Genomic DNA, 25951 nt, shown 5'->3' with positions numbered 1-25951 from the left:
AGCTTACAATCTAATTGGGACAGACAAACAGGACAAATAAAGGATAAGGACAAAGAGTAGCAAGATTCTAGAATCCCAAAGAGTAGCAAGATTCCGGAATCCCAAAGTGTGACAAGATTCCATGCAGAATCCCAAAGAGTAGCAAGATTCCAGAATTTCAAGCAGTACTACTACTACTTATTTCTATAGCGCTACTAGACGTACGCAGCGCTGTACACTTGAACATGAAGAGACAGTCCCTGCTCGACAAAGCTTACAATCTAATCAGGACAAACAGGACAAATAAGAGAAATGGATAAAGAGTAGCAAGATTCTGGAATCCCAAAGAGTAGCAAGTTTCTGTGTAGAATCCTAAAGAGTAGCAACATTCCGGAATCCCAAAGACTACTACTACTTATCATTTCTAAAGCGCCACTAGACGTACGCAGCGCTGTACACTTGAACATGAAGAGACAGTCCCTGCTCTACAGAGCTTACAATCTAATTAGGACAGACAAACAGGACAAATAAAGGATAAGGACAAAGAGTAGCAAGATTCTAGAATCCCAAAGAGTAGCAAGATTCCGGAATCCCACAGTAGCAAGATTCTGTGTGGAATCCCAAAGAGTAGCAAGATTCCGGAATCCAAAAGACTACTACTGCTACTACTTATCATTTCTAAAGCGCTACTAGACTTGCGCAGCGCTGTACATTTGAACAGGAAGAGACAGTCCCTGCTCGACAGAGCTTACAATCTAATTAGGACAGACAAGCAGGACAAATAAGAGATAAGGGAATTACTAAGGTGGGAATGATAAAATAAGGGTACTGAACAAGTGAATAAGGGTTAGGAGTTAAAAGCAGCATTTGTCAAACGACCTACCATAGAATTTCCTGGGTGACAGGGTCACTTTGTTGGTATATATATATATATATATATATTTAATTTTTTTTTAATCCACAACTAATCAAAATTCCTTGTTCTTAGCAGATAACAGTTCAGCATCAATATAAGGGTCCAATATTCAAAGGAGGTTATGCTCCTTAATTGCTTTCATTGAAAATTTACCAGAGCTGACTTGCCTTTTTTGTACTCAAAATGTCTCAAAACTCTTGCATTTAAGGAGTAACAGTCAGAGGTGACAGGGAAAAGAAATTAGGCGCTTAAGCACACAGACTTTTCAGTACTAGGCTCATAAATCCAGGCAAACGAATGGCAGTGCTAAATGTACACTGATTGCAGGGTGGTAGACTTGGGGGTAATGTCACGAAATCCTTTTTCACGGAGAGGATGGTGGATGCCTGGGAATGCCCTCCCAATGGGGGTGGTGGAGAAAAAATGGTGACGAAATTCATAAAGGCATGGGATGAACACAGCTCTCTAATTAGATAAAGAGTGGCATAAAAAACAAAAGTTAAGTGGTTGCATGTGTGTTTGTATGTCAAGTAGTGCTTTGATGGCAAACTCCAGCAGTGAAGAACTAAGGCTAGTGCTGGGCAGACTTATACGGTCTGTGCCAGATCCGGTGGTGGGAGGCGGGACTGGTGGTTGGGAGGCGGGGAATAGTGCTGGGCAGACTTATACGGTCTGTGCCAGAGCCGGTGGTGGGAGGCGGGGCTGGTGGTTGGGAGGAGGGGATAGTGCTGGGCAGGCTTGTACGGTCTGTGCCCTGAAAGGGATGGGTACAGGTCGGGGTAGGGTATACACATGAGTTCATCTTCTTGGGCAGACTGGATGGACTGTGCAGGTCTTTTTCTGCCGTCATCTACTATGTTACTATGTTACTATATTATAGGCTGGAGGGGGCATGAACAGCAACTTCAGTAGTTGGGAACCTAAGGACAGGGTCCCAGAAATGCCAAAGACGGACAATGATCAAATATTTTATATCACATTCATTGTTGGTTTAATTATGAATTGATAATGAGTGTGACTTCGGCAGACCATGCAGGTCTTTTTCTGCCACCATCTACTATGTTACTATGTTCTGAACAGGATTCCTTTAAGAAGGAATGGATCCTCAGGAGCTTAGCTGAGATTGGACGGCAGAGCCGGTGGTGGGAGGCAGGGCTAGTGCTGGGCAGACTTCTACAGTTTGTGCCCTGAAAAAGACAGGGTAGAGAAACTAGAAAAGAAGGAAGATGATGGAGCCAACACTAGGTCCGAGGTGTGTCCTGTAATGTGCGTAGGGATTTGTACAAACAGTATAAGACCCAAACTTTCTAGAAAGGCCAGAACCTGAGATGTCCTGGAAAGGAAGGGGGGCATTGTCAACATGGATATTAAAATCCGCAAGAATTAAAGATTAGGAAAGTGAATTACAGCATCGGCAAGAGATTGCAATAAGACATCTCAAGCCATGGCAGTTAGTGAGGGAGGCAGTAGAACAGGAACAGATGCATCAGAGGGTTAAGAAGTAATTTAACTATTAGAACCTCAGGGTAGCAGAGTATTGATCTTGAAAGTTCAGTTGCTAATAGTTTTTCTAGAAGGACAGTTGTGAGGCCACCGCCTTGTTTAGAAGAGCGATAGGCAGAAAAGGCTGCATAATCCGGGGGTAAAGGTTGAAGATGATCACCCACCTGGTTTAAGCCAAGTTTCTGTCAGGAAAAGGTGATCCAAGTGTGAGGTACGGAGCAGATCTATTATGAGAGAGGATTTAGAACGCACAGATCTACAATTTAAAAGACCAGCTGAAAAATCAGAACAACTGCCGGCTGACCTAATAAAACGAGAGTTTAAACAAGGAATAAGATTACTTGTCTGCTTATTGCTGTGGGCAAGATAAAGGGCAGTAACCTCAGTGAACGGGGTTGAAAACACTTGATGATCAGTTAACACATAGTAACATAGTAAATGACGGCAGAAAAAGACCTGCATGGTCCATCCAGTCTGCCCAACAAGATAAACTCATATGTGATACTTTTTGTGTATACCTTACCTTGATTTGTACCTGTCCTCTTCAGGGCACAGACCGTATAAGCCTGCCCAGCACTATCCCCGCCTCCCAACCACCAGCCCCGCCTCCCACCACCGGCTCTGGCACTGACCGTATAAATCTGCCCAGCACTATCCCTGCCTCCCACCACCGGCTGTGGCACTGACCGTATAAATCTGCCCAGCACTATCCCTGCCTCCCACCACCGGCTGTGGCACAGACCGTATAAGTCTGCCCAGCACTATCCTCACCTCCCAACCACCAGCCCCTCCTCCCAACCACGGGTTCTGGAACAGACCGTATAAGTCTGCCCAGCACTTGAGAAATATTAAAAAAAAAAAAAAAAAAAAAAGAGAGAGAAAAGAAAAACAACCAAAGCTGGGAAAAATCAATTCCAAATAGGCAGATTAATACAAATGGGGTCAGTCACCTACTGTTATGTATGTAGTTGGTCATATGTACAATTGGCATGGCTTGGCTGGAAAGCAGGTTCAGGGATGATGTGCAGTTGGTCACGTGACCTGCTGCCACTGCCCAATTGGCATTGCACAGCTTGGCTGGAAAGCAGGTTCAAAGGTTGTTAAATCATCTCATAGATTATACCTGTAGTACCTAACTTTTTTTGAGATGCCAGCACACCTGTGTTAATATAATGGCACACCATCCTCCATGGAGCAGGAAGTATGGACACGGAGAAGATTCATATGGTTAAAAGTTGTGAATTAGACAAGACACTGCAAGGACTCAAGAGGAGATTTGGGATTGGGCTATAGGTGTCCCATATATTCAGCTTGGGGAAATCTAAGCTTCCCCAGCCCAGTGGTAGCATTAAAAACAGGAGGACATGTGGGACCATTTTCCTGCATTCGCCACTGCTAGTTCTGCCAATCCACCCCCCCCCCCCCCCCCCAGATGGCCTGCATTAGAGAGACAGGACTGGCAGTCCTAGGGAAACGAGTCCCACATATTCTGCTGTGTTTCCCATATCCACCACTAATGGCCCAGGATATTAGCAAGAGGATGTGGGAGGGAGAAGGGAAAAAGAGAGAGAAATGGGGTGATGCTGTGGGGGAAGGGGAGAGAGGGGGGGGCCATGCTAGGTGGAGAGGGGAGATGGAGGAGATGCTGCATGATGGAGGGTAAGAGAGCAAGGAGATGCATGGCGGGGAGGAGGGGGGAAGATGTGGAAATAAGTAGGTAGAGGCGATGAAAAAGGGGAGCTTGAAAACTGGATAATAAGAATGAATGAAATCTGAACGGATAGAGACAGAAAAATAGAACAAAGCTGAAAGAAAAAAAATCAGTGACCAAGATGGATGTAGTGGAGGAAGTGAAGAAGGTGGAAGAAAAATGACAAATGGACAGGAGATACTAGAAAGAGAGTGAAGTGAAGACAGTTAAGCAATAACCAGAGACGGGGGTCCACACGATAAGAAAAATTAAATGGCCCGGTATCATTAGAAAAATTAATTTTATTTTACAATAAAGTAGTGTGGTAGCAGTGTTAGTCCACTCTAAAGGTTAACAAAAATAAACAGACAATAGGGTGGGCAACTTTTTTTATTGGTCTACATTTTAACTGTCTTCTATAGGCCTTGGGGGGTGGGGTAGTGGATGTTGTTTGAGGGGGGGGGGGGGGGCTGGCTGGCCAGATACTACTACTGCTTAACATTTCTAGAGCGCTACTAGGGTTACGCAGCGCTGTACAGTTTAACAAAGAAGGACAGTCCCTGCTCGAAGGAGCTTACAATCTAAAGGACGAAATGTCAAGTTGGGGCAGTCAAGATTTCCTGAATAGAGGTATAATGGTTAGGTGCCGAAGGCGACATTGAAGAGGTGGGCTTTGAGCAAGGATTTGAAGATGGGCAGGGAGGGGGCCTGGCGTATGGGCTCAGGGAAGTCCGTTCCACGCATGGGGTGAGGCGAGGCAGAAAGGGCGGAGCCTGGAGTTGGCGGTGGTGGAGAAGGGTACTGAAAGGAGGGATTCACTTTTGGTTTCAGCTGAAACCGAGTAGTGGATAGATCATCTGTAGATTCGGTTTCAGCCAAAACCAAAAAGCCTGGTTTCAGTCTGCCTCTAATGACAACATAAGTTCAATGCACAGAGCTTCAGCTACCCCATAGCACTACTACTACTACTACTACTACTTAGCATTTCTATAGCACTGCCAGGGTTACGCAGCGCTGTACAAGTTTAAACATGGGGAAGGACAGTCCCTGCTCAAGAGAGCTTACAATCTAAAGGCACTTAAGGGATAGGTTTCTACTGTATGTGGCAGGTTTTCATTGTTTAGGATCTAGTACTTGCTGACAAGTGATTGGAAAATACTTTGTTTTATACTCAAGTGCTACAAACAAATGGTCTTGGGATTTATTTACTTGCATGGACTAATTTTGGTTATACTGACAATCAGACCTACTCTTTGACATATGGCTTTGCTGTCCCTGCTTTCAAATGAATTCTTGCACTATTGGTTTACATTATCTCTGAGAACAGAGGGCTGCGCAGCTAATTGTTCATGGAAGTCTTAAAATTTTCTTTTTTAACTTTACACTCTGTGCACTTGGGGAAAATTTCAAAACTACCCACACAGATGCAAAGTCCACGGGTGCCTTTTGCCTGTCAACTTTGCACCATTTTCAAAGGTGTAGTACGTGCATACTTTGCATTTGAAAATTGTCCCAGTGAAAAACAGTCTGCTTTTCCTGCGTACATTTCAGTTGAAATAATGCAATGCGGTTTAAAAGTTCAACCTGTGTGTTCCCTCCCTCAACCTTCATGGGCCATCAGGAACACTGTTCTCTCCACAGTTAAAATTACATGCATTATTGATCCCCCCCTCCCCCCCCCTCGTGTACTTTTGGGTGAGGAAGGGGTAACCTTAATTTGCCCAGGTAAATAGGAATTTATATGCTTAAATGATGATTTTTAAAATTGCCCTTCCCATTATAAGAACTTGAAATCAAGAGCTTTAATTTTCTTTAAAATTTTTTTCCTATTTTTCTTAAGTCATTTCAGCAAAACTAAAAGAAATTAAAAAGAACTGGTTTGGACCCAGCCCTTATGTGGAAGTCTCTGTGGATGGGCAGTCAAAGAAGACAGAAAAATGTAACAACACACACAGTCCGAAGTGGAAGCAGCATCTTACAGTGTAGGTTTTGGCGGGGACGGGCAATTTACATTTTTGTTTCTTAGGAATCTCTTCCACATGGTTTCTCTAAGGTCCTAATTAAAACTGCAGCCTTGCAGAACGTTCACATACTAATGGTTCAATAGATGGATGATGTACTGCCCTGGATAACCTGTTGCCCACGCTACCAGCCTGCAGCAGGTAATTGCATTAAAGCTGAAGTGTACATGAGGCTCTCACCATTTCCTCTTGGATTCCTGGTTCTGTGGGGTGATGTGTGCCCACCCCCCCCCCCCCCCCCCCCCCCCCCCCCCCCCCCCCCCCCCCACTGTGGTCCTGATTTGGTCAGCAGATACCACTTTTTTAGGTCTGCAAAATCTTATTTTACTTGTAGGAGGTTTTGGGTTTTTTTTTTTAATTTTTAATTTAGTGAAGGTTTTTTTGAGAATGTATCAATAAAAATGTGGTACAAGGGCCCTGTATTACAAACACATCACTTAATCCAGTTAACAGTAGGTGATTTGCCATATCAAAAATTGTCTAAATAATAATCTCCACCTGAACTGACAAAATGTTTTAAGGCATAGCAGTAACAAAACAATAGTAACCACCAAATTTAATGGTTTTATCAACCCCCTTCTCTTAATAGTCACAGCCCTCCTCCTAGAAACCCATCCCTCCACCTGATATGTTGCTACCCCACACCTCAGAACCCAAGTAATTGCTTAAAGAAAGTCTGTCTCCTGCAAGTGTCCCCAGACTTTCCCACTTCCCCAAACAGTGGTGCCTTGTGCCTGTTAACCAGTGGCGTAGTTACAAGGGACCTGGGGCCCCTGGTTTGGCTGGCGAGGGTCCCCAACCCCTGCTAAGCTAAAGCATTTGTCCTGCACTGGTCTCACATTGCCTGGCGTCCTGTTTTCAGTCGCTGTGTACACTCATTTTACTTTCAACAATTTTTATTGATGATACGACAGAATTAACAATCAACATATAAACATATGAAACAAGACAAACTGAATACTGGTTAGTGCATTATCATCAAATATTTTTGTACCATTCCCTCCCCTCCCCCACTACCCCCTTTACCCCTTCAAAGGTTATTGCAATCTGATAACTAGTTCTGGGCCTGTTTGAACCAGTAATCTCCACATTTCAATCCATTCCTGTAGTCCTCAACATTCAAAGAAAGGAGAGAGAGCCTGTTTTCTTTTTATTTATTTATTTATTTATTTATGAATTTTTCAATTTCTTACAAGTATAACACTTGTTACAGAAAAACAGCCAATCCTAAATATTTAAAGCAATAAATTTAAACAAGAAATAAATTTAACGGCTTTCTTAGACCTCAAATAAGAGGGGGGAGTTACAAATCAGTGGAGATTTAAAGATACTATTACAAAATTATACGTAATGCGGTTTATGTGTACAAATTCGTCTCTCATCATTTTACTAAATCTACATGCAGTTGTTTCATATCCAGAAAGGATTTCAGCTGTTCTGGGTCATAAAATACATACTTTATCCCACTGAGCTTGACCAGGCATTTGCAACGATATGCTAACAGAAATGAGCCACCTAACTTAAGGACATCCTGTTTCATTACCAAGAATAATTTTGTTCGTTCCTGAGTTACCTTAGTAACATCCGGGAATATCCACAATTTAGTTCCATAAAACAGTTCTTTTGAATATTTAAAGTACAACTTTAATATTGTGTTAAAGTCCTGTTCAAATTTTACCAGGGAAACCAAAAGGGTAGCCCTTTCCGGAACAATTTCAATAGATTGTTCTAGAATTGCTGACAGATTGTTAAGATCTATACAGAGAGAGCCTGTTTTCTTATAGCTCTCCCCCCTTGCACTTTTCAGCTTTGCATATTTCTGTTTAAGTCTGTTTACAGTATCCGAACATTGGATATACATTCAACAAGGCGCAGCAAAGAACATTTCAAATACAACAGACCATTATCAGACAATCATCAAACAATTCCTTTTCCTTCTTTAAACCCCAATCTACCCCCCTCCCTCCCACCCTCTCTTCTTGGGGAAACCCCCACGCCAATAATGGCTTAGCATGAACCGGTACCTTAATATTCTCTCGATTTTGAAAATTGACAATTTAGGAACAGTACCATTAAATAAAACATCTTATTATAGGGTCTAATACCAACCAAAACCCCTTCAAACCCCCCCCTCCCCCCCCCCAAATAAATGTGTACACTCATTTTAATGAAACGAGCATGCACAGCGACTGAAAACAGAACAGGGCGCCAGGCAATGTGAGACCAGCACGGGACAAACGCTTTAGCTGGCAGGTGTTGGGGACCCCCCGCCAGCCAAGGTACCTTTGCAGTGGTGGTGGGGGAGTGGCGTCGGGGAGGCGGTAGCGGCTATGTGGGGGTGTAAATGGTGGTGGTGGCAAGGTGGGCCAAAATGTGCCCCTCCACTTCGAGCTCTCTTCTCCGCCCCCCCCTTCCCTCCAGGTCTGGCTACCCTCATGCTGTTAACGTCTCCATTCGGTAAACATAACTCAAGGCCCACCATTTTTGTAGTGGGAGAACTCCCACCACGTTCCAGCTAGCAGCCAACGTTAAAATTGTGGCATTTAGGCAGTGGTGAACCAATTTGAGTTGAGCTTGTCAGACCCAGTATATCTCTATTAAACATGAAGATTTCTGGATCCCAGGGTACAGATAGCCCCATTCGCCAACAGATTTTAAAGTGTATGCTTTTCCAAAAGGCTCTTGCTTTAGGGCATGTGCACCAGGAGTACCCTTACTGCCACATTGCTGCCAACAGACTGAGGAGGCCTGTGGAAACCAGTGATTAATTTGATCAAGGATCAGATACCAACCATACATTTAATTTCACATTATTTTTTTGCACATTAGCTGCTATTGCAAACTTTGCTAACGCAGATTCCATAGCTTCCCATTCCTATTTTTTCCAGTGCTGCAGCTCTGGCGTTTGCAAGTCTCTCAAGTACCGATATAACACATCCACTAAGGGCACAATATTAAAATCTGTTTAATAGGCCAGGAACGGCTTCTGTCTGGTTAAATAGCGTTTTAGCACCTACCTGCGGATATTCAGCGGGAGATAACCAGTTATCTCCGTCTGAATATCCATGGCTAGCTAGGGGGGACAGGTCTGGTCAATGGGTTTGTTTGTTTTTTTTTAGTAGTGTAACTTGTATGTTTAAAATCACATTTGTTCTTTTCACTGTCCAGGATTGTTCTGTTGAGTTGGGATTCTTTTTTGAATTGTTTTGGTTATATTTTGTTGTTCAGTCCAGTGACATAATAGAACAAAGAAATCTATAGTAAAATATTCAGGTGCCAAGATATCAATTTAGCCCTATTTATATTCTTGCTAATTGCATTAGTCTTTTAAACCTAAAAATTATCATTAAAAAAAATGTGTAATACCCTTCATCAGATCAGAAATTGCTAAATCCTTCTTCATATTATCCACCTCTTCCAGGGTATCTGCCCTGATACACATTTTGATATTGTCCACAAAGAGGCAAATCTTTTCTGACAGTCCTTCCGCCATAATTGCTTACAAAAATGTTGAAAAGAATGGGTCCAAAATATGATCCCTGTGATATACCACAGGTAACAATTCCTATCTCCAGACTGGGCTTTTTCTTTTTCTTTTTTTATTCAAGTGAAGGCGCTCATTTGTGGAATACTCTGCCTCTTGAAATACGTTGCATTAGCTCAGGCAATTTAGGAAACAGCTTAAAGATTATTTGTTTTCAAAAGCCTTTTTGTTTTGAATTTTAACAGTTTTTGTTATATGCTAAGCTTTTTATTTTGTATTGCTTTATGACTGTGATCTTTTGTTAATCATTTTAATGTAACCCACCGAGAGTAATAGGATAGAAGGGGTAACAATGATTTTAAATATAAAATAAATCAAATTCTCTTTTAGCTCTCCTTATCTATATTTGGCCTGATAAGCTATTGGCCTAGTGGTTAGGGTGGTGGACTTTGGTCCTGGGGAACTGAGTTTGATTCCCACTTCAGGCACAGGCAGCTCCTTGTGACTCTGGGCAAGTCACTTAACCCTCCATTGCCCCATGTAAGCCGCATTGAGCCTGCCATGAGTGGGAAAGCATAGGGTACAAATGTAACAAAATAAATATATATATAATACATACTTTTAATGCTCCAAAGGGCCCTTTTACAAAAGGGCGGTAGCCTTGAGTATCGGGGAATTCCAGCTGGAAAAGTGAGCAGCCACTGAGAAAAGAGTCCCTTAGGACAAAAGAAAACAAGAGAGTACATGCACAGATTTCATTAAGGCAGTTTAAATTATAATTAGCCTCGGGGCACAACACTTAACCCAGAAAGTGTCCCCAATAAAGTCCAAAAGCAAAAATATCAGTGAAGCAAAGAAAAAAAACATGAAAACTGGAAGGCAGAAATCCAACATGGGAGCAAGAACAAATTAGAAGCTTGTTCCAAGGCAAAAGACATGCAGGATCCAAGGCAGGGAACCTGAGGAGCACAATCAGGAGAACAGCCATAGACAAGAAAATGACCCAGTGCTAAGGTAGCCCAGAGTCAGGCACAAACTCCACCCTACCCCCTGCTGTCTTAGCTCTGCCTCGCCGGACCAATCGAAACAAGACTAAGGCAGACCAGACACAGGAACACCCCCTGTAGAACAAGGGCAGCCCAAGATAGAAGACGCCAGAGAGCACCCTCAACCCAAAAAGGCACACGAGGAAGGGGAACAGCTCCTCCTAAAGGAGGGGAGGCATGGCTACACACAGCACCTGTCTAACTCTGTGCCGTACCTTACAATGAGTCTAAAAATAATATTGAAGTCCCCATGATGAAACCTGTGGTGGCTGGACATTTGATCGCCATGTCCTAAGCTTTAGAAGTACTTCTGCAGTGTTAGGAGTCAGAGGAACACAAGATTCCTCCGACTTATTAAACACTGGGGAAGTGAAAGGGTGGTGAATTCGTGGCACCCTCCTTGTAGAAGTGGTGGAGATGAAAACAGTATGTGAATTCAAGAGAGCTTGGGACAAGTTCATAGGATCTCTAAGGGAGTGATAGGGAGAGTAGATGGCATGGATGGGCAGACTGGATAGGCCATATGGTCTTTATCTGCCTACATTTTTTCTATGGAGTTTTTCAGGTAGAAAGATTCTGAAGCCTCAAAGGGAGTAAAATTACCATCTGACTACTTCAGGTTAGTTTCGTATCACCCACTCATGGGATTACATTGAAAAACAATTTTGAAAGCCATTCCTTGCCTCCGTCACTTGTTTCTAACTTGACTGACAGATTTCTGATACACCCCAGAAGTTCCAGAACTTACAAATCCAGTCTCTCACTGACCATTGTGATGCTATAAAGGCAAAATACTTCAGGTACAGGAAGGTCACTTATGTTTAAGGGAAAACACTTCGGGGAAATAAGGTAGAATCTGTGGAAACTGTTGTCCAGAAAAGTGTGAATTTTTTTTAATTTAATTTTTTTAATTTCAATGGTTTCAGCATCTGCTATGTGAGCCTTTTGCTTTGGTTTTGAAGAATTCATCTGAGACCGTCTCTGACATCAAACGTTTGAAGCTTCACTTGGAATACTGTGTTCAGCTTTTGGAGATTGTACCTCAGGAAGGACCAGGAGAGACTAGAGTTGATGCTGAGAGGCAACAAAAGTGGTGCAGGGGTCCGCACATAGACACATGAGATGAGACTTAAGGACCTAAATATATGTACCCAAAAGAAGGGACAAGGGATATACGCAGAGTTTAAATACTAAAATTATAAATACAAACTTAAAAAATATATTTACTAAAGATAGGAAGCCGTAGAACTAGGGGACGTGATATGAAGCTACAAGTAGGTAGACTCAGGAGAAACATCAAAAAATATTTTTGAAGGAATGGTGTGGTGGATGCCTGTAATGACCTTCCAGAGATGGTGGTGGTGATAAAAGGGTATGGGAAAGTCTGAGGATACCCTAATGGCAAGAGGATGGAAATAAAACACCTGGGCAGCCTGGATGGAATGGCAGGTCGACCCAAACCAGCAGTGGAATGGAAACGTTAAAAACAGAGATATATAAATGACTGTATTGTGGTTCTATGAAAGTGTGAGGAGAAACCACAGAGTGATAATTATAACCTTAGAAATCATGGAGGGTAACTTGCGTGTGACAGTTACAGCTGTAGACACCTTGCTGGGCAAAATAGATGGGCCATTTGTGACTGCCATCATCGCAATGATGTTGATTTTCACTTTGAAGAAGGAAAACGGGGTTTTTGAGTGAGGTGGGGAGAGGAGCTGTGATATCTGGAAACTCTGAATTCAGGAAGTTTAAATCTTAGGGATGTTCTAGAAAAATTGGATGTGGAATGGGTGAATAAGAAGCATTAATAGTTTAATTTCTATCTGGAAGTTGAGTGGATCATTACATTCATTATGTTGTTCTGGGTGTTTCCAGATGTTACATGAACAACACAAAAAAAGAAACGTTTTCTAGATTTGAGATCCAGAGCACTACAAGTCAGGGCTCGATTTCTTCTTAAATTTCACCGTATGTGCTACATGACACAGGGAACTTTTGGTTTGTTTTTTATTCTCAAATTATTTTTCTCTTTTTTTTTTTTTTTTATTTCTTTTTAATCATTCTTTTTATTACTTTACTGTTTTCCTGACATTGACCTGGTCAGTGTGGGAATTAAATATTTTGGTATTTGAACCTATGCTGAAATCAAGCTTATGGCGAATTTTCTTGAGATGAACGTTAAACCTTACTTTGCGACTCTAGATGAAATGCCTTTTCTATGTAGGTTTCTGCAATCATTATCCTGATTTATTTATTTTTTAATTTGTAATTTTTTTTTATATTTTTATTTCTAGAATTGTAACTCCTGTCAGTAAATTGCATTTTCGAGTCTGGAGTCATCAAACATTGAAGTCTGATGTTTTACTAGGAAGCGCTACACTAAACATTTATGAGACGTTGAAGACTAATAATATGAAATGTGAGTACTTGGGCGGGGGAGAGGGGATTACATAGTACTTTTTATACCAAGATTTGGGATCCATCTCTGTGGGTACTTGGAACATCTCCAATATTCATTCTTGTATTTATGCGAGTTGTGTGCTGATTTCTCTAGGGGGATGGCAGGAAGGAAGTCTGGTGTCTCCTAGGATACTGCTTCCTCCTCCCTCTGTTGCCTATTGGCTAGCTAAGGCATATCTGATCAATTGGTCAACACAGAGCAGACAGCAGCAGCAATGTAAGACAGATAGGCTTCCTGTCTTTGGTCTCCCGTAGAGTCACTGAGGAGCTGATAGAGGGACAAGGGAATTGAAGGAAGGATTGAGAGAGGGGCAGAGGATCTATGAGCAGGATGACTAAGAAGCTGATAGAGGGGCTGGGAGAAGATAGGCTAGCTGTAAAAGGGGGTAACTGCTCTGAAGATTTGAGAATTAATTGAAAGAATGAATTCTAGCTGGGACAAGAAGAAAAGAACTGAGAAGGGGATGGGAAAGAGGTTGATAGTGGCTGAGGGGGAGAGGGAGAAAAGTTAGCTATAAGCTGTGATGGCTGGAACCCCTATGGGGGTGTAAGAGGAAGAAAGGCTTGGACTAGGGATATGGGCTGTGAAAGAAAGAACAGAGTTGCAGGAAATGCAAGCTGGGCAGGGATATGGGCTGTAATATAACAGAACGTTGCTGATGGGAGAGAAGTAGAGAGATGAAGAGGACTGGGAGAGGAACTGTGTGAGGAGGTGAGGTTGATGGGAGTGGTAAGGGGAAGGAATGAGCTGGAGGGGAAACAAAAAGAAAGTCAGGAGTAGGCAGAGAGAGAGAGAGGGTGGATTCAAACTACAGACACAACAGGAGGAAAAATTGTTTTCACTGAACAAATAGTTAAGCTCTGGAACTCTTTGCCAGAGGATGTAGAAACAGCAGTTAGCCTATATGGGTTTAAAAAGGGTTTGGACAAGGTCCTGGAGGAAAAGTCCATAATCTGTTATTGAGATGGACATGGTGGAGCCACTGCTTGCCCTGGGATTGGTATCATGGAATGTTGCTACTATTTGGGTTTCTGCCAGGTACTTGTGACCTGGATTGGCCACTGTTGGAAACAGGATACTGGGCTAAATGGACTGTTGGTCTGACCTAGTATGGCTATTCATAAGTACATAAGTATTGCCATACTGGGACATACCAAAGGTCCATCAAGCCCAGCATCCTATTTCCAACAGTGGCCAATCCAGGTCGCAAGTACCTGACAAGATCCCAAAACAGTACAATACATTTTATGCTGCTTATCCCAAAAATAAGCAGTTGATTTTCCCCAAGTGCATTTTAATAATGGTCTATGAACGTTTCCTTTAGGAATGCATACAAACCTTTTTTAAACCCCGCTAACCGTACTGCATAAAGAATCCTTTACAACAGCTTTTCCCCTTCAGTATTCTCTCTGTCTCAGCAGGTGTCTGGTGCTTACTCCTGGCCTGTCCCTTGGGTTCAGTTGAGCTGGGGGTCTTTTCTGGTGTCTGCCTCCCCTTCCCACTGTTGCTGCTTTTTGGTTCCTGTTTTATCATTTGGGTTGGTATTCCTTCATATTGGACTGAAAGATCCTCCTGCCTCTTTAAATAACTAAAAAAAGCCTGTTGCCAGCGAAAAAGGGAACAAACAAGGCTCTGGGGAACAGCTACTTTGCACCAGTTCTTCTGCAGCAGCACCTCTTCAGATAACGGTATCCAGGGAGCCTTCTGTACTGTAAGCTGCTGCTTTTTGTGGGTTCTTTGGCATGGCAGCCCCACCAGAAATGGTAAAGTGCTGCTCCCGGTGTGGGAACTGGGGAGCAGCGTCGGGCCTCTGTGCAGCATGTGATCACACTTCTTCTGACAGTCCCCTGTTGGGTGACTCAGCCGCGAAGGCTGCTCTGAGTTCGGCAGCAGGGCCGTGGGAAGATGTTTTGGCGGACTCCATGTTGTTTACCTCAGACCATGTGGCCATATTTGAAGCACCGGCACATGGTGGTGTTGGGGGTACTTGGTGGAGGAATCCTCTTAAGCAACAGTTTCCAGTTCTCAGCTTAGTTGAGTTGGATTTGGAAGTTGGTGGAGGTTTGGGACAATCCTCATTGGAGACTACATTTTCTCCAGAGTTTTGTGCTGTTAATTCATCAGGCATTCTTGTTGAAGCGGCCTGTCTCCTACCAGAACCCTCCTGCCCCCTCCTCCTGGGATTTTTTTTTTTTGCATGTTTGGAAGCTCATAGGTTGATGAGATCGCCTTGCCATCGGAACTAGACTCTGATGCCCCTCTGTCTGGGGCCTTGTGTCCTTCTTTATCTGACCTTTTGGAGAAGGTGAACTGCCTCTTGAAGAGGGAGATGACCCCACCACAGTTACGCTCTTCCAGAAGGAAGAACTGCTATCCCTCATTTCTAAAGCACTGGGGTTGCTTAACATCTTGTCTCCTGAACACCTTGGTTCAGAGGCTACTTCTCACCCTATGATGTCGGGCACAAAGAAGCCCCCTAAAACCTTTCATTTTTATGTGGCGATGTGGGTGCTTTATCTCTGCATAGTGGAGCTATGGTTCGGCTTTATCCCCTCCCTGCATTTGCTTAAGATGGACTCTTTGGTCACGGCTGTGACCAAGAAGACTACGCTTCCAGCTGAGGGTGATACTGCTCTCAAGGATATCCAAGATCGCAAGCTGGAGTCCTCTTAAACTTTCCTTCGAGGTGGCTGCCCTGTGTTTGCAGACCACAGTTTCTGACTTCTGTGCTGCCGATGCATGCTTGAGTTGGGTACAGAAAGCAGCCACAGCTGAGGATCTCTTCCAGTCCCCGCTTTCCCTGGAAGCCGGTTTGGCCTATCTGGCAGATTTGTTTTATGATCTGCTGAGAGCCTCAGCCAAAGAAATGTATAAAAGGGAAAAAAATGGTGATAGGAGTGTACTACCGTCCGCCTCGCCAGGATGAGCAGGTAGACACAGAAATGATAAAAGAAATCAGAGACGCGAACAAAATGGGCAATGTGATAATAATGGGTGACTTCAATTATCCAAATATAGACTGGGTAAATGTAACATCGGGACATGCTACAGAGATACAATTCCTTGATGAAATCAAGGACAGCTTTATGGAGCAACTGGTGCAGGAGCCGACGAGAGAAGGAAAAATTCTAGACTTGGTCCTTAGTGGAGCGCATGATCTGGTGAGGGACGTTATGGTACTGGGGCCGCTTGATAACAGTGACCATAATATGATCAGTTTTGACATCGACCCTGAAGTAACTGTACACAGAAAGTCAAATACGTTAGCGTTTAACTTTAAAAAAGGAGACTATGATAAAATGAGAAGAACGGTAAAAAAAAAACTTAGGGGGGCAACTGAGAGAGTAAAAACTGTACAACAGGCGTGGACGCTGTTCAAAAATACCATCCTGGAAGCCCAGGCCATACATATTCCGCAAATTAGAAAAGAAAGACGGAAGTCCAAAAGACACCCGGCCTGGTTGAAAAGTGAGGTGAAGGAAGCTATTAGGGCTAAAAGAAACGCCTTCAGAAAATGGAAGAAGGAACCGTCTGAAAATAACAAGAAACAGCATAAGGAGTGTCAAAGCAAATGCAAGGTGCAGATTAAGAAGGCCAAGAGGGAGTATGAAAAAAAGATAGCATTAGAGGCAAAAAAACATAGTAAAAAATTTTTTCGGTATATTAAAAGCAGGAAGCCGGCAAAAGAATCGGTTGGGCCGATGGATGACCGAGGGGTAAAAGAGGCGATCAAGGAAGACAAAGACGTAGCGGAGAGACTGAATGAATTCTTTGCTTCGGTCTTCACCGAGGAAGATTTGGGTGGGATACCGGTGTCGGAAATGGTATTTCAAGCGGACGAGTCGGAGAAACTTACTGACTTCACGGTAAACCTGGAGGACGTAATGGGGCAGTTCGGCAAACTGAAGAGTAGCAAATCTCCTGGACCGGATGGTATTCATTCTAGAGTACTGATAGAACTGAAAAACGAGCTTGCGGAGCTACTGCTAGTGATATGCAACTTATCCTTAAAATCGAGCGTGGTACCGGAAGATTGGAGGGTGGCCAATGTAACGCCCATTTTAAAAAGGCTCCAGGGGAGATCCGGGAAATTATAGACCGGTGAGTCTGACGTCGGTGCCTGGGAAAATGGTAGAGGCTATTATTAAAAACAAAATTACAGAGCACATCCGAGGACATGGATTACTGAGACCAAGTCAGCATGGCTTTTGTGTGGGGAAATCTTGCCTGACCAATTTACTTCAATTCTTTGAAGGAGTGAACAAACATGTGGACAAAGGGGAGTCGGTTGATATTGTGTATCTGGATTTTCAAAAGGCGTTTGACAAGGTACCTCATGAAAGGCTACAGAGGAAATTGGAGGGTCATGGGATAGGAGGAAATGTCCTATTGTGGATTAAAAACTGGTTGAAAGATAGGAAACAGAGAGTGGGGTTAAATGGGCAGTATTCACAATGGAGAAGGGTAGTTAGTGGGGTTCCTCAGGGGTCCGTGCTAGGACCGCTGCTTTTTAATATATTTATAAATGATTTAGAGATGGGAGTAACTAGCGAGGTAATTAAATTTGCTGATGACACAAAGTTATTCAAAGTCGTTAAATCACGACAGGATTGTGAAAAATTACAAGAGGACCTTACGAGACTGGGAGACTGGGTGGCTAAATGGCAGATGATGTTTAATGTGAGCAAGTGCAAAGTGATGCATGTGGGAAAAAAGAACCCGAATTATAGCTACGTCATGCAAGGTTCCACGTTAGGAGTTACGGACCAAGAAAGGGATCTTGGTGTCGTTGTCGATAACACACTGAAACCTTCTGCTCAGTGTGCTGCTGCGGCTAAGAAAGCGAATAGAATGTTGGGTATTATTAGGAAAGGTATGGAAAACAGGTGTGAGGATGTTATAATGCCGTTGTATCGCTCCATGGTGCGACCGCACCTTGAGTATTGTGTTCAATTCTGGTCGCCGCATCTCAAGAAAGATATAGTAGAATTGGAAAAGGTGCAGCGAAGGGCGACTAAAATGATAGCGGGGATGGGACGACTTCCCTATGAAGAAAGACTAAGGAGGCTAGGGCTGTGCAGCTTGGAGAAGAGACGGCTGAGGGGAGACATGATAGAGGTATATAAAATAATGAGTGGAGTGGAACAGGTGGATGTGAAGCTTCTGTTCACGCTTTCCAAAAATACTAGGACTAGGGGGCATGCGATGAAACTACAGTGTAGTAAATTTAAAACAAATCGGAGAAAATTTTTCTTCACCCAACGTGTAATTAAACTCTGGAATTCGTTGCCGGAGAAAGTGGTGAAGGCGGTTAGCTTAGCAGAGTTTAAAAAGGGGTTGGACGGTTTCCTAAAGGACAAGTCCATAAACCGCTACTAAACGGACTTGGAAAAATCCAAAATTCCAGGAATAACATGTATAGAATGTTTGTACGTTTGGGAAGCTTGCCAGGTGCCCTTGGCCTGGATTGGCCGCTGTCGTGGACAGGATGCTGGGCTCGATGGACCCTTGGTCTTTTCCCAGTATGGCATTACTTATGTACTTATATGTACTTATGTTACAACGAGGTGTTGGCTTTTGGTCCGGCATTGGTCTGCAGACACAGCCTTGAAATCCAGGCTTGCAATACCTCCCCTTTCATGGCAAACTCCTGTTTGAGGAGGATTTGGAGAAGATCATTAAGCATCTGGGAGAAGTGCTGGTGTCTGCGTGAAGATAAGTCTAAGTCCTCGTTCTGGATTTAGGGATGTGAGGCGTTACCGACCTGGAAAGTCAAGTTCCTATGAAAGATCTTGCTTTCAGCAGAAGCAGCCCTTTTAGGGAGACAGGCACTCCTCGTCATCCAGTGCCACAGTGACCCCAGCCACTTGTAGTGCCCAGTGACGGGTTGCCTGCCTACTCCTCAGGGGTCCTCATCGAAGGTCATATCTCTTCCTCGAAGAATGGGCCAGGGTTACTTTAAACTAATGGGTCTTAAAGGTGCTCTGGGACAGAGACAAGTTGGAGTTTTCTCATCCACTTGCAGATTTTTTTTTTTTTTTGGCTTCCCCATCCAAGGCTCCTGCCAAGATGCTGGCGGTCAGAGAAACGTTGCAAGACCTTCGTTTGGGGGCAGTGTAGCCTGTGCTTCCCGCAGAAAGGGGTCTGGGCCGATAGTCCAACTATTTCCCAAGGGGCCTTCTGTCCAGTTCTCGACCTCGAGCACATAAACAGAAGATATGGGAGCAGCTATAAGAGACCCCCTGGGGCCTGTGCACCACAGAGGCTGTTTGCGTGCACTTTATGCTACTATCAGCATGTCCTTAAAATAGATTGGTTTGACAAAGCAGATTTTGTATACCACTAACTAGATCTTCTTAATGAGCTACTGCAGTTACAGCTGTATGTGAAAATCTTGGAGAGATGATGAGCAGAATCTTATGAGAGTAACGTAAAGAAATTAGTTCTTCAACATAGGCGTGGTGAATGTATTTGACAGCCTCGGGTGGAGGTGAAGAAGTACAAAATAGCACTGAATTCAACAAACATGGGATAAATACAGAGAATCGGATATTAACTCACTCTTCAAAGTAATCTCCAAGCAGGATTTGGGAGCAGGCAGGCATGTAACATAGTAAATGACGGCAGATAAAGACCTGAACGGTCCATCCAATCTGCCCAACAAGGTAAACTCATTTTACATGGTATGTGATACTTTATATGTATACCCAAGTTTGATTTGTCCTTGCCATTCTCAGGGCACAGACTGTAGAAGTCTGCCCAGCACTGTTCTTGTACTAAAAGTTCTGAAGCTAACCTCGAAGCCCCTTAAAATTTACACTCCAGCCCATCTCTCTCCAGTTACGATCAGGGCGTAGACCGTAGAAGTCTACCTAGCACTCGTTTTGCTTCCCAATTACCGGCGTTGCCACCCAATGTTTGGTAAGATTTCGTGGATCCATTCCTTCTAAACAGGATTCCTTTGTGTTTATCCCACACGTTTGAATTCCATTACTGTTTTCATCTCCACCATCTCCCGCGGGAAGGCATTCCACGTATCTACCACCCTTTCCGTGAAAAAATACTTCCTTACATTACTCCTGAGTCTGCCCCCCCTTCAACCTCAATTCCTATCCTCTAGTTCTGCCACTTTCCTGTCTCCAGAAAAGGTTTGTTTGCGGATTAATACCTTTCAAATATTTGAACGTCTTTCCTCCAAGGTATACATGTTCAGGTTGGCAAGTCTCTCCTCGTACGGTTTGCAAAGCAAACGTGGAATGTATGGTGCCCGCAATGAATTACGTTTGGTCCTGGAATCCCTGATGCAGCATTCAAGTGAAATGTTGGCCTCCATCGGTGGAACCATTCTTTGCTCCTGGTTAACAGATAAATTTTTGAGCTGAATTATGATGAAGATTTAAGTAGTGTATGACACAAGTATTTAAGAAGAGCCTTCACTGGTTTTTGCACAGAATACACATTTAGTTTTTGCTGATGAGGTAAAGAAAACTATGTAACTTAATGTGGTTCTGAGGCATTTCCTTCCATTAAAAATGTATTTAAGTTGTTCTTAAGTGTGTTAAATAGTTGTATGACTAGCACTGAATCCTGTTTGGAGATTACTTTGAAGAATGAGTTATTATTTGAATACATATTCTCTTCATTCCTTTATTGACTGTTTTAGCACAAGTACAGAGAAACCCTAGTTATGGCCTCGTAAGAGCAATTTCCCAAGATTAAGTAGGGTCTATGGTTTGGCTAAAGGAGGGTAAAACATGGAAAAGAAAATAAGATGATACCTTTTTTTATTGGACATAACTTAATACATTTCTTGATTAGCTTTCGAAGGTTGCCCTTCTTCGTCAGATCGGAAATAAGCAAATGTACTAGCTGACAGTGTATATAAGTGAAAACATTCAAGCATTACTATGACAGTAAAATAGATACCATTGGAGATTCTACATGGAATGTTGCTACTATTGAGATTCTGTTGCTACTATTGGAGATTCTACATGGAATGTTGCTACTATTGAGATTCTGTTGCTACTATTGGAGATTCTACATGGAATGTTGCTACTATTGGAGATTCTACATGGAATGTTGCTATTCCACTAGCAACATTCCATGTAGAAGGCTGCGCAGGCTTCTGTTTCTGTGAGTCTGACGTCCTGCACGTATGTGCAGGACGTCAGACTCACAGAAGCGGAAGCCTGCGCGGCCACATTGGTGATCTACAAGGGCCGACTTCTACATGGAATGTTGCTAGTGGAATAGCAACATTCCATGTAGAATCTATAGAAATCAAACAAAATAAAACATGGAAAAGAAAATAAGATGATACCTTTTTTATTGGACATAACTTAATACATTTCTTGATTAGCTTTCGAAGGTCGCCCTTCTTCGTCAGATCGGAAATAAGCAAATGTGCTAGCTGACAGTGTATATAAGTGAAAACATTCAAGCATTACTATGATGACCTTTCTGACAGGGTGGGAGGATGGGGGTGGGTCGGAGGTATGCATGGGGACATCAAAGCATATCATTGATATTCTAACAGGATGGGTGTGGATAGGTGAGGGGTGGGGTGATCAACAGAGACATACAGCTTTATGGTTTATAATGGGCTAGGAACCCCAGATCCTTGTTAAGTCCTTTCTGTTGGGTGTTAAAATATTCAGTCATTCTGACTTCAAAGGTCTTACGTTCTTGTATGGTTTTAAAGTTACCTTTGAGGATTCTCACTGTGAAATCACTGGTACAGTGTCCTGGTCCTGTAAAATGTTGACCAACAGGCGTGGGAACCCTGCTGGCACCAGTATTGTGCATAGAAGAACGTAAGACCTTTGAAGTCAGAATGATTGAATATTTTAACACCCAACAGAAAGGACTTAACAAGGATCTGGGGTTCCTAGCCCATTATAAACCATAAAGCTGTATGTCTCTGTTGATCACCCTCCCCTCACCTATCCACACCCATCCTGTTAGAATATCAATGGTATGCTTTGATGTCCCCATGCATACCTCCTACCCACCCCCATTCTCCCACCCTGTCAGACTGTCATAGTAATGCTTGAATGTTTTCACTTATATACACTGTCAGCTAGCACATTTGCTTATTTCCGATCTGAGGAAGAAGGGCAACCTTCGAAAGCTAATCAAGAAATGTATTAAGTTATGTCCAATAAAAAAGGTATCATCTTATTTTCTTTTTCCATGTTTTATTTTGTTTGATTTCTATTGATAACCTTAAGAGTGGACTAACACGGCTACCACACTCCTCTGCTGAAGGAGGAGAAATGGGCAGGCGAGTTGGCTTTTGTGTTCATGAACTGTTTCTATTCTCTGTAGAAAAGACATTGCCAGGATTCATCGACAAACTTTGGGCACCAAGAATGAAAACAAATATGTTTTGGGATTTTGTAAATTTCAGTTCCTGGAAGATTCCTCTCCTTTAAAATGAAGAGAAATTACAACTTAATCACATTGGCTATACTTGGAAATGGTTTAGAAAGCATTTGCAAATAATTTTCCAAACCCAAGGTATTTATAACTTTTAAACATTACCAAAAAACAAAAAAAGAGAGGTAAAGGAGGAAAGTATTATGCAAAAATAAAACAAAAAAAATCCAGTATCCAGAGGAAACTTTGCTACCAATAAGACACAATTTAAAAAAATCATTTTTTTTTTTTTTTTTGCAACATTGAAAAATGGAAGGAAAAAGTATCTCAGAAAAACATAACTCGGCACCAAGTGCTTACATTTTTTTTCTACCATGCTTAGGCTGCTTCTCTACTCCAAAGGTCCCTTTAGCCCCCGTAAAAGGATTGTATAAACTGAATGTGTAAGAAATGCTAGAAAGTTATTTTTATGAAGTAAGAAAATACATAATGTAATATGCAAATGTACCACAGACTTTTGAAAGCAGGTGCTGTGACTGTATTGTCGCTTGTATTATGTTTTAACATGCCATAAAGAAAGATGGCAAGTGATTCTTACATGTCTGTATTTTTTATTTCAGTGGAGGAGGTGGTGATGTCCTTGCAGCTTCAGGGTGACAGAGAACAGGGAGACACAGTTGGAGACTTGTCAGTCTGTCTAGATGGGATGCAAGTTGATCCCGAGCTTCTAACTAATGGGGATGCAACATGTGTAACCAGTAAGTCCCACTGACGACATAACAGTTTATATTCTTGCCTTTACTACCTCAAGCCAGTTTACAGAGATTCATATGTACTGTTCACAGGATTTATGAAGACAAATGGAAACTAAGCTTTCTAAAAACTTCTGGAGGAGTTTTATACAAAACAATTTTAAAAAACTGTACACATTCTAAAATTTTGCAAACTTCTTGATTATTTGTCAAAATAGCACAGTGTAAACATTGGCATTTAGTAATTAAACTTGCAGTACGGAAGAGTTATTAATCAAAGATATAGAATGCAAAGGTACCGTGGCCAGATGGAGTTCGGTCATAATTTTATAAACTGTTAAGCGAAGAAGTGATAGATGCTTTGACTAATGTGTTTAATAAGGTGGTGGACATATCCTAATGAGGCTCAAATTGTCTTACCGAAACCAGGATGGGACCCCAAGATACCAGAATCGTATCACCCAATATTACTTCTCAATTATGACGTTAAACTCATGGCTGAAGTCATGGCAAGTCGATTGGCAAAAAATCTCTGATTCATGACTCGCAGGTGGGCTTTCTAAAAGGTAGAACTACCTCTAAAAATCTTAGGAAAATACTCACAGCTTTGGACTATAGACAGCGTACAGAAAATCCTTCCTTATTGATTAGTTTTGATGCTGAAAAGGCATTCGATAAAGTGCACTGGGGCTTTATGTTATCTTACAGAAATACGGTATAATGGGCCGCTTTCTTTCTATGGCCCAGGCTCTCTATGCATTGCCACAAGCCACGATTATAGTTAATAGTCTCCATTCAGACGCCTTTCCCATAGCACGGGGAACAGGACAGGGTAGCCCACTTTCACCCCTGCTGTTTATTCTCACCCTGGATCCCTTGATCCAAGAAATTCATTCCAACCCAGAAATAGAAGGAATTGGTTTAGGCTCCCAGACCTTTAAGGTGGCAGCGTTTGTCAATGATCTTCTCATCCGTGTAACCATCCCACAGAGGTGGTTGGCCTCCCTGCTGGAACTTTTTCAGGAATACGGCGGCTATGCGGGCTTCAGTCCCCAGGTTTTGCCATCTTCACCCACCCTGAGACAACAATGGGAAGGCGAGTTTCCTTCGCAATGGGCACAGCAATCTTTAAATACCTTGGTATTCAGTTGTTGATATTGACCAGGACCTCTGCGCTCTTAATGTAGCGAAATTGATTGCTGCTACAGAACTGGTGCTTTCTTTAATAGGTAGAATTAGTCTAATTCGAATGGTTATGCTGTATGTGCTGCAAACTTTGCGGCTGCTTTAGAAAGACCTGAGACTTCTCAATTCATTATTTTTAATGTTTTGTTGGGCTCAATGAAAATCTAAATTAAAATATACTTTCTTGTTGAGGAATTGGGGCCAGAGGGCCTCAGTTTGCCAAACATACGGCTGTATAATACCTTCCTCTTGCGAGATCGGCTTTTTGACACTGAACATTATACCCCACTGACATTGGAGAGGGCTTTTTGTGCCCCTTACCACCCCTTCTTACTTTTGCAATGTGATGCCCCTTGACGGAGACATGGATACACTTAGTTTCTCGACTGGGAGTTTATCCCTCATCTATATATATAAAACTCACCCTCAACGTTCTATTGTCTGATGACGTCACTGAAGCCAAGGTTCGTAAGTTCGAAGCTCTGAAGCCAAGAAAATCACAGTCTTGGGGCCCGGCCCTCGCATCAAATGTTATGACGTTGAGGGCGGAGCAATTCACTCACAACGACGGCGGCCAGGGCGGCGCAATGGGCCACCCACTGATGACGAAGGTGCGTTGGGTGGGGGGGCCACAGTCACACATTGACGGCGGCCACGGCGGCGCAATGCTGTCACTAACAACCAAGGTGCGTTCGGTGGGGGGGCCACAGGAAAGCCTTGCTAGCGCCCGTTTCATTGGCTCCAGAAACTGGCCTTTTTTTTACTAGTAAGTACATAAGCACTGCCACGCTGGGAAAAGACCAAAGGTCCATCAAGCCCAGCACCCCGTCTCCGACAGCAGCCAATCCAGGCCCCAAGAACCTGGCAAAACCCCCAAATTTAATAACGATCAATGGACTTTTCCTTCAGGAATCTGTGTAGACCCCCTTTAAACTCAGCAAGGCCAGCTGCCGTCACTACCTTCTCCGGCAATGAGTTCCAGAGTCTAACCCTCCACTACAGAATTGCTCCCTATTAAAGGCAATGTGGGGTTTACACCAGGTCTAGACAGTACAGCCTTTATAGCTTGGGAAGATGCAGGTATTACTTTAGTGGATCATGTTATTGTAGCAGATAACTCCATTATTCCCTTAGATGCCCTTCAACTACGTGTGAGAGAGTGTTGGGGAACAGATTTGCATATTGACAATTGAAACATTATACACACGTCTTAGATTGGTGATCTTTGAACGTCCACGTTGGTAAGAAGCTACAAGGTGTTTTTTTTTTCCATTATATAGGGGAGGAGGAGGTCTCAATCTCGGCCATTCATAAAGCACTTACTAAAATGGATGGAGTTAAGGATTTGGGTGAGAACAGACATAGATGGGAGGAGGATATAGGTCAAGATTTGGTAAACTGGGAGATTGTAGCTAATGTAAAAGGAATCCCTGGACTTACATCAAATGCAACTGTTAGGGAATGCTGTTTTCGCACTTTTGTATTTAACCCAGGTACAGTTATATAAGACACAGGTTATGTACAGTCCTGTTT

General features: G+C 42.9%; 1 protein-coding gene across 4 annotated transcripts in view; it reads left to right on the top strand.

The window, feature by feature from the left end:
* The window catches only part of ITCH (itchy E3 ubiquitin protein ligase), a 186452-nt gene that overhangs the window by 70792 nt on the left and 89709 nt on the right, over window positions 1-25951 (top strand). For 2 of the 4 annotated variants that reach the window (XM_030213284.1, XM_030213283.1), the window contains exons 3-5: window positions 5929-6070; window positions 12937-13061; window positions 23102-23239. In XM_030213284.1, coding sequence (XP_030069144.1) covers window positions 5929-6070; window positions 12937-13061; window positions 23102-23239 — 405 coding nt within the window. Of the gene's footprint in view, window positions 1-5928; window positions 6071-9530; window positions 9665-12936; window positions 13062-23101; window positions 23240-25951 lie in introns of those variants that run through there. The other 2 variants (XM_030213285.1, XM_030213286.1) reach the window with 2 other exon arrangements.

This window comes from Microcaecilia unicolor, chromosome 8 (genome assembly GCF_901765095.1).
Source record: "Microcaecilia unicolor chromosome 8, aMicUni1.1, whole genome shotgun sequence".
Lineage (NCBI taxonomy): Eukaryota > Metazoa > Chordata > Amphibia > Gymnophiona > Siphonopidae > Microcaecilia > Microcaecilia unicolor.
This window is presented reverse-complemented; position numbering and strand designations above follow the sequence as displayed.